General features: G+C 41.7%; 1 protein-coding gene across 3 annotated transcripts in view; it reads right to left on the bottom strand.

Annotated features, from left to right (window-relative positions):
* Nucleotides 1-15,327, bottom strand: part of LOC134204666 (autophagy-related protein 2 homolog A) — a 143,040-nt gene that overhangs the window by 109,917 nt on the left and 17,796 nt on the right. Inside the window, exon 2 of one of the 3 annotated variants that reach the window (XM_062679448.1) lies at nt 911-1,990. In XM_062679448.1, coding sequence (XP_062535432.1) covers nt 911-1,078 — 168 coding nt within the window. In that variant the 5' untranslated portion in view covers nt 1,079-1,990. Of the gene's footprint in view, nt 1-910; nt 2,182-15,327 lie in introns of those variants that run through there. The other 2 variants (XM_062679456.1, XM_062679445.1) reach the window with 2 other exon arrangements.

Below are 15,327 nucleotides of genomic sequence, written 5' to 3'. Positions count from 1 at the left end.
GAAACAACGAATACCTTCCCTAATATCCAACTCCGTGGTACTTATAAGGGTGTCGCTGTGTCGGGGGCCTCTCATTAAATAAGTGTTACATCAACACTTCCTTCTCTTCCCAAGTTACGGTGAAGATAGGCGTGCCCAAGAGTAGTAATCCTCATGATTTTGTGATTTTTATCCTAGATAGATTTGGATTTTTTGTAATATATAGTGAAAATTTTGAAGATTTACTGATTGAATTTTTGCTGTAAATTTCAAAAAAAATTTACCGTTCAAATTCCGAAGAATCTTTTGTCAAAATTTCTAAGAATTTTCCGTAAAAAATCTAAATGTTAGAACGTCATCTATTCAACTACATCAATTATCTCATGGGAGCCATAAAATAAGTCTACGACACCACTTGAAATATTCAAAGTGTCTTATACCTTGTCAAATTCTGTGACTCAGTTTGAACCAGCCTTGCACTTCGGAAATCTTGATCATTTTTATTTTATTCAGATTAAACCACCCCAACCATCGAGCTATTTTCATCCGAATAAGTAAAATTTGCTCAAATTAGAAAGAGCCTTTTGCAAGGAACACGGTACCTGTTCCGGAGCAATAAAACGCTCTATTAACCTAATTGTAAACAATAATCGGTAAATACGAATGTCATGATAATCATATTCACGCAAGAGCCAAGAGCCCCGACTATTAAATTGCATCGCCATCGCCCGCACCCCAGGTCATGGTTTCCATACGACAAGCCTTCCTATTACTGACTAAAACAACGCATGGGGGCAGCAAAAACGATGACTAGCTACAGGCTCTGATTCATGATGGCAATTGGCCGAGCTGTGAACCCTTGCCCGTCCGTTGGTGTTTTTTTTACTATTTATTTATTTTTCTTCATAAAAAGAAAGAAACTGTCACTCACCTGGCAGTACAGCGTCACGTCGTACACCGTTCCGGTCCCGTTGTAAAAATCTACATTCAGCTGATCGAGGCTGAGCTTCTCCTCGATGAACTGACCGAGGTATCGCTGCAGCACGAAGCGACACACTTTCTTCTTGATCACATTGGTCCACGGATCGTACCACGGCATGTTTGCGCGACTCTGATTCGATTCCCCCGATAGGCTGCCTGTATTCCGTTCTTCCAGTCCGGGGGTTTCTTCTTCTTGTTATTCTTCGTAAACTCGCTTTTCAACTCTTCAACTTATTCCGCGTTTGTTATTTTTTTCCACAACTCACCCGGACCCGACCAACCCGACGAATTAATTTTCAAGGTTTCTCAGCTGTTCGAGTTTATTTTGCTCGCTCTGGCTCCACTGACTGAACGTTCCCTAGCTGGCGGGTTCGCTTCTCGCTTGCTCACTACACTCTTGTTTTTGTGTTTCGTTTTCGATTGAGGAAAACTTTCCACACGCTCCTCTCCGTTCTGCCTATTGACGGATCACGGTATGGCGAGGAGGGGGTTGTAAGAAGGTTCATATGAATGTGGTGCAAAAAACAACACCAACCCAACCCAATGATGATGATGACGATGTTCGCGTTGAGATTGTGTTCGTAGAAACGCTTCAAAACACTGCACTTGATTCTTTAGAATTCTTTCACTATTTTGCACCATTCGACACGAGACACCAATATGTGGCGATTATTTACTTCGTTTCGTCGAGGCTCCTCTTTCCTCGAATGGTGAATCACTTACTTCCAAACTTAAAAATAACTCAAGGATAGTAATCTCTGCTCCATGCAGGGATAATCCAGATCTCGTCGTACTCTGTTTTTTCTTGATGGTTTCCTTCCACTGGCTGGAAACCTCACATGAAAAATAAATGCACTCTCTGAACAGCCTATTTTCAACTTTCAGCTCGAAAATCACGCACTACATAGTCCGCTGTTTCGCAATCAAAACACACAAACACTTTCTACGCGTTTACTTGAAGCTGGGACTGACTTCGATGATGGGTGATGGTACGTCTCTAAATCCCTCATTCACAGGTATCTGAAAATGACTGAATCCCGTTGCACGATTCGTGAATAAAGAAGTCCTTCCACCGTTCGCTACGCATTGAAACTGACTTGGGGATTAGACTGAATCTCCCTGCCCCGAAGAGTTGTTCTTCTTACGTAGGTAGATGGGGATTTCTAGTTTTCTAGTTAGCTACCTCCACTTTGTCTGGCCGACGACGAACGACTGAAGGAGGCGAACGTTTCTTTGTTCCATCCTGGCTGGCTGCTCTGCGCTATACAGGCGAGCGAGCGAGCGACGCACGACGACATGAACCACAGTGGCGGGCCGTCGAAATAAAGTAGAAAAAATAATTATTGGCGCTTTGATGTTGCATGAAGAAGAAGCAGAAAGATGATAATCGAAAAAATATCCACGGGAAAGCATATGAAGAAGTTTTTGAAACTTTTCTCAAAGTTTCTGCAAAGCCCCGACCAGATGATCTTGTAAAATTGCATGCATTTACTTGTCATAAGACGAGTTTGTACAATTCCATTTAATTCCACCACTTTATTGTACCTTTGACAGATACGTATTTCGACCTCAACAGTAAGGTCGTCTTCAGTGTCTTGTACTTGACACGACTTCAGTTTGATATAAAAAAAATGCCAGCAGTGCATATCCTGGTCAAAAATGCATCAAATTACTGTACTTAACGATAAGTACCTGGAAATCTGCGTAAATTGCAGGAAACTCCCAAGAATTTTCAAAAAATCGCATGGAGTGCACTTAAGTTTCTAAAAATATGAAAGAAACCTTGCAAATCCGTGAGCATGCTTGTAAAGTCAAATGAAATTCTAAAGGGCCCCATACACGCTCCGATATGTTGTAAAACTATGAACCTCCACCCGCAAATTTGGTTCGATCGGAGTAAAACCGGACACCGTATGTAGGCAAATTGTATGACTGTTGGACAGACGGTTTCAAAGTTGTGAAGTTCGTCGGAAGAAATCAAAACCGTTTGATTTTTCTCAGTCTTTCAGTCTTCTGAAGGGCGGAGTCAAATGTTGTACAACTAAGTTGCATCGTGTGCAATGTTGTTGTATAACACTGTTGCTTTCAATTCTTCTGGTTTCCCCTTCCAGTATCTAAGGGGCCCCACACACGCTCCGACGTGTTGTACAACTTTGATTCCGCCCCAGGAAATTTGGTTCGGTCGGAGCCAAGTCGGACCGTCTGTCAGGTCGGTGGCACGACGCCATGTTTTTGTAGCCAACATCTCAGTATAAAAATCATGATAGTATGTGTTTTGTTTACACGCATCACATTTGATTTTTGACATTTTCTTCGGGAATTTATGGAAATCCTCCTATAGTGCTAACAGATATTAACTCAAAAATTCAGTCAGAGATTTTATGAAAAATTCCATTTGAACTTCCCTAAAAATACCTCCAATTATTAGATTTCACTTGGAATTTGGAAACTTTTTTAGGAATTCCTTCGAGAATGCCTCCATCGGGAAATCCTCCAGTTGTACAACAATTCACCCGAAATCCCTTTAAGAGTTTATATAACTCTTTCAGTGATTTATTTGAGTATTTTTCTTGAAATTTCATAGAAAAGTCTACAGAAATTGCATTGGAAATTTCAATTCCTTCAAAAACTTATCTGAAAGGTTTTTTCAGGAATTTCTTCGTGAATATCTTCAAAAAAATTCTCCATGAATTGTACCAGGAAATTTTTCCTCAAAAATTCAGAAATTTCGAATAAAACTTCGATAGAGAAAAAAAAAATTGTAATATCTGAAAGTATTTATCGGATAAAGCCTGAAGAATTTTTCTAGTGAACTCTTGCAGAAATTTTGGAGGAACTATCTGTAGATTTTTTTTTATTTTCGGCGGTAAATTCTGAGTTTGAGTAATGTTTGTTAGGATGTAGAAGAAATTTAAAAAGAGTTTTAGAGGATTTTCTGGAGGAACTTCAGAGAGAACTTTTTTAGAACTACTCAGAGAAATTGATTGCGGAATTACTGATAGAATTTCCGAGGAAACACATGTAAAACATAAATCCGGAGACGTTGTCGAAAGAATTCACGCTTGAACTTTTGAAGCAAATTTTAGCGGAATTCATTGACAGATTCCCAAAAAAATTTCTATGGAATATCCACAGATTGAAAGTGAATAACCTTTCGAAGGAGTTTCTGGAGGAATACATTGAGGACTGAGGACAAAAGGAACTCTAGGAGGACCTTCCGGAAGAAATCCAAAAGGAATACATGGAGGAACTCTTAGATAAACTTCCGTAGTAATCCCTTAAGGAACTTCAGGAGGAATTCCTTGAGGAAATTCCGGAAGAGTTCTTGAAGGAACTTCCGGAGGAATTCCTGAAGGAAATTTTTGTGGAACTCCTGGAGGTACTTCCGGAAGAAGTTCCAGAGAACATCTTTTAGGAACTTCCGGAGGAAATCCTTGGATAATTCCGGATGAATTCTGGGAGAAACTTCCGGAGGAATTCCTGGAGGAACTTGCGGAGGAATTCCTGGAGGAACTTGCGGAGGAATTCCTGGAGGAACTTGCGGAGGAATTCCTGGAGGAACTTTCGGAGGAATTCCTGGAGAAACTTCCGGAGGAATTCCTGGAGGAACTTCCGGAGGAATTCCTGGAGGAACTTCCGGAGGAATTCCTGGAGGAACTTCCGGAGGAATTCCTGGAGGAACTTCCGGAGGAATTCCTGGAGGAACTTCCAGAGGAACTCCTGGAGGAACTACCGGAGGAATTCCTGGAGGAACTTCCGGAGGAATTCCTGGAGGAACTTCCGGAGGAATTCCTGGAAGAACTTCAGGAGGAAATCCTGGAAGATCTTCCGGAGGAATTCCTGGAAGAACTTCCGGAGAAATTCCTGGAAGAACTTCCGGAAAAATTTCTGGAGGAACTTCCGGAGAAGTTCTGGGAAGAATTTCCGCAGAATTTCCGGGAAGAACTTCCGGAACAATTCTTGGAGGAACATCCGGTGGAATTTCGGGAAGAACTCCGGAGGAGTTCCAGCAAGAACTTCCGGAAAAAATCCGGCAAGAACTTCCGGAAAAGTTCCGAGAGGAACTTCCGGAGGAATTTCCAGAGGAATCCCGGGAGAAACTTGCGGAGGAATTGCTGGAGGAGGTTCCGGAGGAATTCCTGGAGGAATTTTTGGAGAAATTACTGGAGGAATTTGCTGAGGAACTCTTAGAGGAACTTCCTGAGAAATTCCAGGAGGAACTTCCTGAGGAATTCAAGGAGGAACTTCGGAATTCCTGGAGAAACTTCATGAAGAATTCATGGAGGAACTTCCGGAGGAATTCCGGGAGGAACTTCGGAATACCGGGAGAAACTTCTGGACAAACTCGTAAGGGAACTTCCGGAGGATTTCCTGGAGGAATTTCCAGAGGAACACTGGGAGGAATTGCGGGAAGAACTCCGGAAGGATCATCCGGAGGAATTTCGGGGGGAGCTTCCGGAGGAATTTCGGGACAAACTTCCAGAGGAAGAATTCCCGGAGGAACTTCCAGAGGAATTTCGGGAGGATCTACTCGAGGAAATCGTGAAGGAAATTCCGGGAGGAACCTCCGCAGGAATTTCAGGATGAACTTCCGGTTGAATTCGGGTGGAACTTCCGGAGCAATTCTTGGAGGAACTTCCGGTGGAATTCCGGGAAGAACTTCCTGAGGAATATGGGCAAGAACTTCCGGAAAAATTCCGGGAGGAACTTCTGGAGGAATTTCCAGAGGAATCCCGGGAGGAACTTCCCGAGGAATTCCAGGAAAAACTTTTGGAGGAATTCTGGGACGACCTTGAATTTAGAACTTTGGAAGAATTCCGTGAGGAACTACCCGAGGAATTCCGGAAGGAGCTTTCCGAGGAATTCGTGAAGGAACTTCCGGAGAAATTCCGGGAGGAACTTCAGCAGGAATTCCAGGAGGAACTTCCGGTTGAATTCGGGTGGAGCTTCCACAGCAATTCTTGGAGGAACTTCCGGGAAGAACTTTCTGAAGAATTCTGGAAGGAATTTCTGGAGTAATTCCGGGAGGAATTACGGGAAGAACTTTTGGAGGAATTCTGGGAGGACCTTGAATTTAGAATTTTGGAGGAATTCCGTGAGGAACTACCCGAGGAATTCCGGGAGGAACTTCCCGAAAAATTCGTGGAGAAATTCTGGGAGGAACTTCAGCAGGAAGGAACTTGGAGGAACTTCTGGGAAGAACTTCCTGAATAATTCTGGCAAGAATTCCTGGACTTTTGGAGGAATTCCAGAAGGAACTTCCAGAGGAATTCCGGGAAAAACTTCTGGTGGAGTCCCAAAAGGTGAAGGCATACCTGGAAGAACTTCCGGAGGAATTCCGGGAGGAACTTGAACGTGGGACAATCCAATTCTATTTTCCGGAGGAACTTCCGGAGCAATTACTGGAGGAACTTCCGGAGGAATTCAGGGAGGAACTTCCGGATGAATTCTGGGAGGAACTTATGGAAGAATTCAGGGAGGAGCTTCTGGAGGAATTCCGGGAAGAACTTTCGGAAGGAACTTCCGGACAAATTCCGGGAGGAACTGCGGGAGAAACTTTCCGAGGAATTTCGGGAGCTATTCTGAGAGAAACTTCTAGGAGAACTCCCGGATGAATTTCAGGAGGAACTTCCGGATAAATTCCGGGTGGAGCATCTGTAGGAATTCCTGTATGGACTGTGAAAATCCGATTCCAATACAATTCAAATCCACTTCCAATCCAATCACAATCAAATTCAATTTCAACTCTAAACAAATTTCAATCGCATTCCAATCCATCATCACTAAAATTCCAATAACATGCCATGCACGTTCCAATAAAATTCAATTCAATCCACAATCAATCTAATTCAAATCCCATTCCAATTCAAATCCAATCTAATTGCACTTCAATCCAATCCAATTCAATTCATCCAATTCAGTATTCGTGAAAAAGCACCATGGTTGCAAACACATCAGCATATACACAAAGAAAATGACGAAATATTACGTTTATTGGAGTTTTGGTTGTACCAACTGAAAGATCCGAAACATCCGTAAAAAGGTCAATTCAAAAATTAGAACGTAGAACGGTGGGATTTTTTTTTAGAATCATTTATTGTCGACCCTTGAGTATGGAATTGATGTTGTGAACCACACACGGACCATTATGGCCGCCGGGAAAGTCCTCTCGAAGATCCGGAATATCCGTAAAAATAGTCTATTGGTAAATTTCATCGTATTTTAAAACCTATTGTTATCGTATGGAATTGATGATGTTAGTCAAACACGGACCATTTTGGCAACAAACAATGAACAATTCGTAAATTTAATTGGAATTTTTTAGAACCATTGTTGAACCCTGAGTGTAGAATTGATGTTGTGAACCACACATGGGCCACTGTCGTTGAGCTTACTCTGCATATCAGAACGCCGTTGAGCGAGGAGTGCAACGTGCAGCCAATTTGATGTCGTTTAGGTGCTCTATGGTTATAGTTGAACTTTACTACTTTGCTGTCCAGCTTTCCGCACTTTTCGTTAGGCACATGGTAGAATATATCCTCTCAGAATCATACATGCCCCAGCTTGGGTTTCTTACCAAACCGGAGATTGAGCAAGTGATTTTGAAGATAGTTGGCTGTAACCAGCACCTCTCCACAGAATCGATGATCCATGTTTCCGTCAATTAGCATACGACCCATTTCCACCGAGTATCGATTTTTCCGCTCGGCCAATCCGTTTTGCTGCGGAGTATAGGGAACAGTGAACTGGCAAACAATCCCGTTCCACTTCAGATACGCTCTCAGTCGGATCGCAGGATTTTCGGTTTCCTTGTTGAACAGGGTTTTCACCTTCTCCACGTACCAATTTCTCTAGTGTTTCCGATTCGTTCCGCAGAATGTAAACAATCGTATATTTGGTGTAATGGTCAACAAACGTCAGGAAATATCCCCGTACTTCAATGGTTTTCATCCGTATCGATCCACAGATATCGCCAAAGAATCCTTGTGCTGACGGATCACGAACAAACCTCCTTCTAACTCAGCAAGTGCACCATTAGTTCCATTTGTCATAATTTGATTGCCACTTCTGGCAAACAGAAGTGTGGAATCTTTCTTCGCCAACCGCTGGACCGAAAAAAGGATGGACTTTATTTCAGGAACATACAGCACCGTATCCAACGTAATCACTCGGTGGTTGTCGGCACCATCCAGGACTACCAGTTCCGCGGACTTTTGAATGCATTTTCACGCCGTTGGCAATCCAAACCATTTCCAAAATCGTTTGACACTATTGACTTTCTGTTGCTTGGTTACCTTGGATTGTTTTTTCTTATCCGCTTATCACTAATCGATCAGCTTTCCTTTCACCAGGTTCATATTTTTCTCCGCCCTGGCAACGAAGGTCTCGTGCTCCTTCGGCAGGCTATTCAACAGAATGGCCACCAGCCACTGATCATCGAGCATGTTGTTGCGCTGCAGATCGTTCAGCTTCTAGAGAAAAAACCCGTCAGGGTAAAAATATTGTTTCCATGTTCGTATTCTTGTTCAAATGTAATCGACAAATCTTGTGCATCACGGATACCTTTGTGGTACATGTTTTCTTGACGGAGAATTTTTCAAGCTTTTCCCATGCTTCGGTAGCAGATTTGCCCCTCCAATGTGTACAAACTGATTGTCTTCCACATGCAGTTCGATGGTCGGCAGAACTTGTTCATCTTTGGGCCAAACACAATTGATACGTTTGCGTGCGTTTTGACAGTTTTCCCATGGAAAAACTGTCAAAACGCACGCAAACGTACCAATTGTGTTTGACCCATTTGTCTTTCAGGCAGCGATTCCCGGTTCAGGATTCTTATCCTTTACGGCGGTCCAAAATCCTTCTTTCACCAGAAGCAGCATCATACGGAAACTCCAGTTATCGTAATAAGTACCGTTGACCTTCCCAAACGACTTCTCCATTTTCCAGCAGTTTGTTCGATTCTTCAGTACAAAAAATATCTTCAAACTTCACCGGTCTTGATTCGAATGCTTTTTTTATGGAGGTTTACTGGCGGGACTCTGAGTAGAGTAGAAACCTCTGCACCAGGCCTTTGGTGCATAATTCAATTCGAAGCAGTTTGCCAGCCGTACACGGATCATGTCGTTTAAGAAGACGCCGTTGCAATCGAATCGAAGGGATTTACGTTCATAAATAGTCAGATGCTAACTATTTTCGTAATATTTTAAAGTCATTTTTGTCATTTTATTGTCGGATTCAAATTATTCCGCCAGTTTTTATGCTATTTTTACGTCTAATGTCATTGTACGCGCTCAAAATCGACCGAAGCAGTTTATCCGATTTACATGGAACATGTTGCCCAATGCTTCATCGTAGAAACTGACACTGAGCCGGAAGTTTTTTTTTTATCAAGTATAAGAAAGTGTTCAATCTCCAATTTATAAAATATGACAAATTAATAACTTTTGAAGCAGTTTTCCAGCCGTACAAGGATCATTTCGTCCATTAAGACACTGTTGAACTGGCTCAAAAGACATTACATTTAAAACTCTAATAGATACTCTCTCCCTCATTCCTAATCATATAGATTGATCTGTACGATGTCATTCTTGTCTTTATGGTCAGAAGGTACGAAAAATGCGTTCCTTGAATTACTTTGTTTGTCTAAGTTATTGGTTCATCCTGTCAATACTATCAAACATCACAATGAAAGTTATGTTTTGTAAAAAATGGAAACTGTTCGTTCGTGCATTTAGTCTATTTTGTTGTTATTCCTTTGTCGAGGTATTACTTTTATTATGTTCTAGGAAGTATCGTTTCCAAACTAACTGTCATTATCTATTATGTACTAATGATCAGGTATGAGTCAGCTATAGGATTCACTTTTCGGTGGCAAAGTAAAGCTTCATCACGCCTATTCCCTACTATTAGTGAAAATTATCGAGAATGAAGCCGTCATAAGATTGTTCATATACCATCATTATAATGTGTGGTATTTTTTATTATGGCTCTTCGAAGTGAGGCATAACAAAATAAGACTGGCACCACGTTCTTAGTTTAAAAAAAAACTTCTACTCAGTGAATCCAGTCTAGATTGCTTTGAGAATAGGTCGTATGTGCAAAAGAGAGATTCTCTTTGTTCACGCTCTCTTTCGCTAATAGATCGGCAAGTTTAGCATTTTCTGCTACATTTTCACTTTAGCACGCTAGACAAAGTTATTGTCTTTAGATATCTGCCAAAATATCCAACATAAATTTGTGTATAGCTTTGTAATAATCGAAAGAGAATGTAACCGAAGAGAGGCTCTCTTTTGCACATACGACCTATTCTCAAAGCACTCTAGCAGTAGTAATTTCCCTACGAATGTCTTGAATACATTGTGTATCAATAAATGCCTAGCTAGCTGGCTATGTCTCATCGTCTAGTATTGCCGAAAAGAAGAGAACTCACATCATTTTCACTTATGTGAAAGGCCTCTGCCAGACTGCACTACCATTCAAGGCTCCAAGACACGATGTCCGTTGGATCACATGCAAATGCCGTAAATTAGTGCGTCAATGCCAGATATGTAACGCGGCACCATACAAAAATAGTCAACATGTGATACCACCACGACAGGATATGTCTTTGGTTGCCATCTCAGTGCTAATGGCGTAAGCCGACCCACCGCGGCAAGGTAACATATCCGAGGGGAAGGAACTTCACCGGTCTTGATTCGAATGCTGTGCCCATAACTTATTGGAACTTCAAGTGAAGTTGATCGTACCGGTGTAATGAAAACACGTCTGTCGTCAGCTGTGGTTTGATAGGAAGTAAGTTTATTGAGGCTAAATAAACATTAACTGACATTCGAGCAATGGTTGCTTCGATGCTTCTGCGTTGCAACTCCAATAGTTTTCCACTCTCACTTGATAATATTCATAACATTCATATCAACTGTGCTTACGGTTTGTACTTTTTACTTGAAAAGAAATTTAGAAAAATTCCAGGTGACTTCATCAATTTCCCGGCTTTTCCAGGTGATTTTGATTTCCCGTGTTTTTCCCAGTTTTTTCCAGTGAGTGGCCACCCTACAAAATGTAGAGTCCTATAAGAAGAGTACCGCCATATTCCACGTTTGACAGGTCTCCTGCTCGATTGGAACGCGCATTTGTATGGAACTGACAGCTGATTCTATTCCAATTTTGACACTTGACGACACTGTTATTATAGTCACTGTAACAAAATGTACGCTCAACCTCTCTACGAACACGAGACCTGGACGATGCTCGGAGTTTTCGAAAGGAAAGTGCTGCGTACCATATATGGTGAGATGCAAATTGCATCAGCTGTTGGGCGAACCATTCATCGTGCACATCACGAAAATCAGATGACCGGGCACAAGAAGGCGAGGATCAATCAAACGAAAGACGATTTGCAAACCCTCCGAAGACTGCGTGGTTGGGGACATGTAGCCTTAGACCAGGTTGAACGGATTTTATGTACTATGTACAAATAAAACCAAAAATAAAAATAAACTGAAATTATGAAAATTCTCCTAAATAAGTGTTTTTCTCCGGCCACTGCGCTGTTCTGGCTTATGGCTGTTTGCGTTTACCCGTACTCATTCAGCCAGCACCAGTTAGTCAGGTCGCTATGTGAGCTATCTTTACCTACGCGTCGTTACATGTGTCGATGATGTTTGCACACAAAGACCGCGCGCACAGGCAATAACAACGAGCAAGCGATAATAACAACTTTGGGCCAGCCAACATCAACAGTGGAACGGCGCTCACGGGAAACGCCACCATGCGGTGGTTTGCGACGAACGATTGGCTCCTTTAGGTAGATATTGACAGTTTCGAGGAATTGGGATTTCCTAGAAACGCGATTCTTTGTCGTGCATATCATTGAATAAAACATCTTTTCGGGTGCCTGTCAGGTAAACATTCAACTTATATACGTCAACATCAAAGTAGATTATTTTTCTTCCTTTTTGAATCCAACTCTACACTCGAATCGCACACTTTTGACCAAAATCTATTTTGTTCGCAGATAAAATTGCTATGGACATACAACTACACACCCACTTGATAAGAACTAATTGCATAACTAGTTTATACACGTCATAATTGTAAAAAAAAATCTTAGAATACGAGGAGATTCATATAAAAATAAATTCGATAAAAGAAGACTATTATGTCGCACTGTTAGAATGAATCCATCTAGATACAATCGGTTTAACAATAGAATATCATAAAAAAAATACAATGCTAGGAACTTTTACAATGCTAGGAAAACTGATTCTGACCTTGATTTTTGGATTGACGATTCACTGTGGTCGGATATCATGAAATCATGACATTAATAAATAACTCCTTAGGGTTGCCTCATAGAAGTTTGGTGTCTTCCACAAAGGTGTTGCATGATAAATAGGCCTTCATATAGTAATAAACATATAGGTAGGAACTCTCCCGCTAGGGCGGCGCTTCAGCTTACTTTTTATATGAGCATGACAGGATGATGGTGTCTTCAGCAAAAATCAAGAATTCAGTATTATGAGCAACTCTTGTGAAGGAACTATCTTTGAAGAGGCTTTTGATTCTAAGATACAATGCATTTCATGTAAAAAATGTGAGTTTATATCCAAAATTTGATTATTTGTATTTTAATTTTGTATCTATGTGCAATATTGATCTTCGCATAATTTTTCTGCATCTCGGAGAGCAATATATAGTAGTGTCTAAGCCGATTTGACAATGAAATAACTTGGAGAACGCCTTAATTATTGTAAAATATTCACAAATATGATGAAAAATCGATTTATTTTCCAACTCCCTCCACTTCCCGCTAAGATTTTATCTCGGACAGAATCTTTGGGTTATACAGAATGTAACGGATGTGAATTCGGTTGCATTCGGTGGGTTATTTATTGAGTTCCGGATGTGTTTGACGGAAACCTGTCACTTATTTAATCAAAGTAGGCCGTACAATTCATATTATAATGAGCACATAAACTTTCTGGGCCGCGTTTAAGCTTCGTTTATTGTGTACTAGCAGACCCGACGAACTTCGTTTCGCCTAAAGTTGATTTATTCTCTGATTATTGATCGAATTATGAAGAAATTGGTGTTTCATTTTTATGGGAGCCCCCCTTTCCAAAAGTGGGAGGGGTCTCGAACCATCTTAAGAACCTTCCCCGGCCATAAAAAACCTCTGCATACAAAATTTCACGCCGATCGGTTCAGTAGTTGCCGAGTCCATAAGGGTCTGACAGACAGAAATTCATTTTTATGTATATAGATTGAAGTATTGTTTTAAAATATATAGTTTTGGAGTTTAGCTGAGAAATCACTAAATGGCACTACAGATTTGGTTCCTTTGAAGTTAAAGTTAGTACACTCTGGACGGATTTCGAGACAAGAAGGTTTTATTTGATCCATTCTTAACCCTTAAAGGCGCAAGGCGATTTTTTTAGAAATCGCCGGAAATATTTTTAACGTAAATAACCATTGAAATCATTAACATTAAACGTATTTTCGGTTTGTTGTTTTAAAACAACATTGCGCATTTAAGGGTTAACAAGCCCTGACTAGTTCCTATCAAAACGTATATGAATTAACGTTGTCCATAAATATATGTTTAATTCGAGGAGTTTGCAAATCATATAAAATAGAAAATGTGTATTTTATAAGATTCGTCAGAAATACCATCTGGTGCAGTATATTTGGCGATACTCTATCAGTATAAATGGCTCTCACGAAACTGTAACCGATGGTTTCAACATTATGAGCTTGTTACTTTATCACAAGCAAACAGTATTACGGTATGTGACCGCATCCTGAATTCCACCCTGTATTTGTCTCATTTCCCGTACCCTTCCACGATTCCAAAGCACCACTCACTCAAACCGGTTACCAATCTCCACTCACCCAAGAGGGGTAATTCGTGAGCGGGGCCAGGGGACCGACAACGATGGTAAAAAAAAATAATTAAATACGGGATCATCGGATTTACTCGTATTGCCTTATGATTTTCGGGCTTTGGCTTGGCTTGCTAGCAGGAGTTAGAATTAATTCGTTTCAGACCGCCTTAGTGTGCAGCCTCAGTGCGCGTCGCGTTAGATCTCTAGCTGTGAGTATCACATCCAGTGGAAAAAAAAAACGTGTAGAAATTTTCTTATACTGTGTTTAGTCTCCTTAGGTACAAAAAGAAACGATTCGGTGTATAGTAGTGCTAAATATAGGGTCCAAAAAGTGCAATAAGTGGTTAGTTAGTAGATAAACTGTTAAATATTGCAATAATAGTTAAAAACAGTGTCCTTTTACTACTAGGGTAGTTCCAAATATAGTCAAACCGCTCCCAACGGTCACTTCTACCGAACAATATAATCTAGAAGAAAAAGGTAAATTTTCATAATGTATATCATAAGATTGTGAAATTTGTGGTTTAAAGGTGGTTATGGGAGGGATTTACTAGACATGAGACCAGAAATATTAACAATGGTGGATAGGTCCACGAACGGGCCTTTTTCTTTGTCTTCGACAGCCATCTTGACGGGGCGCAACCTATTGTGTTTGTGAATCAAAAGGAACACAGGAAACGTGGGAGCACGCCGTTATAGCGGGCACGATCGTCGGTCATTAGTCGGCTCCAACGGCCTGTCCACTCTTCTAGAGGCTATCACCAATCAACAGAGGACTTCCGTAGTGTGTAGCCGGACCCCCACCGGGACAAGATCCATTCCCGTGGTCCATAGTCAGACTCCTGTGACCAGGTTGTATTCCCGGGGTCCGTTGCCAGATCCCCGTGACCAAGATCCATTCCCGTGGTCCATAGTCAGACTCCCGTGACGAGGTTTCGTTCCCGTGGTCCGCTGCCAGATCCCCGTGACCAAGTTGCGTCCCCTTGACCAGAAAGCTAGCTCGACTTCCGCGGCCGGTCATAAACCAACGCTTGTGAACCAAGGTCACCCGTTCGGCCCACAGCCGTTCCCTTGGCCAGAAAATCAGCACGACTTCCGTGGCCCACGCCGGCTCCACAACGCTTGTGAACCAACGTCACTCGTCCGGCCCTCCGCCGTCATCTTACCAACCAAAACCCAGGTCGACACTCGTGGCCCACGCCGCGTGACAACGTTCGCGAACCATCTCCCTGCGGTAGGCCAAGAGCGTCACCGGCCGATAGCCGCTGGATTATTTGACCCATCATCGACATCAGCACCACCCACAATGACCCATAACCACCATCATAACAAACCGCAAGTAGCATGTGACGTCACAATAGGTTAAGCAAAAATGTACCAAAATTATGTCTCGTACCCTATAATTGTATAATATAATACTAGTTAATATGCAATTCAACTCTGGCATGGAAACTTTTCATAGTGTTTAAAAGCTCACTACTGT

The sequence above is a fragment of the Armigeres subalbatus genome, chromosome 1 (genome assembly GCF_024139115.2).
Source record: "Armigeres subalbatus isolate Guangzhou_Male chromosome 1, GZ_Asu_2, whole genome shotgun sequence".
NCBI classification, from domain to species: domain Eukaryota; kingdom Metazoa; phylum Arthropoda; class Insecta; order Diptera; family Culicidae; genus Armigeres; species Armigeres subalbatus.
This window is presented reverse-complemented; position numbering and strand designations above follow the sequence as displayed.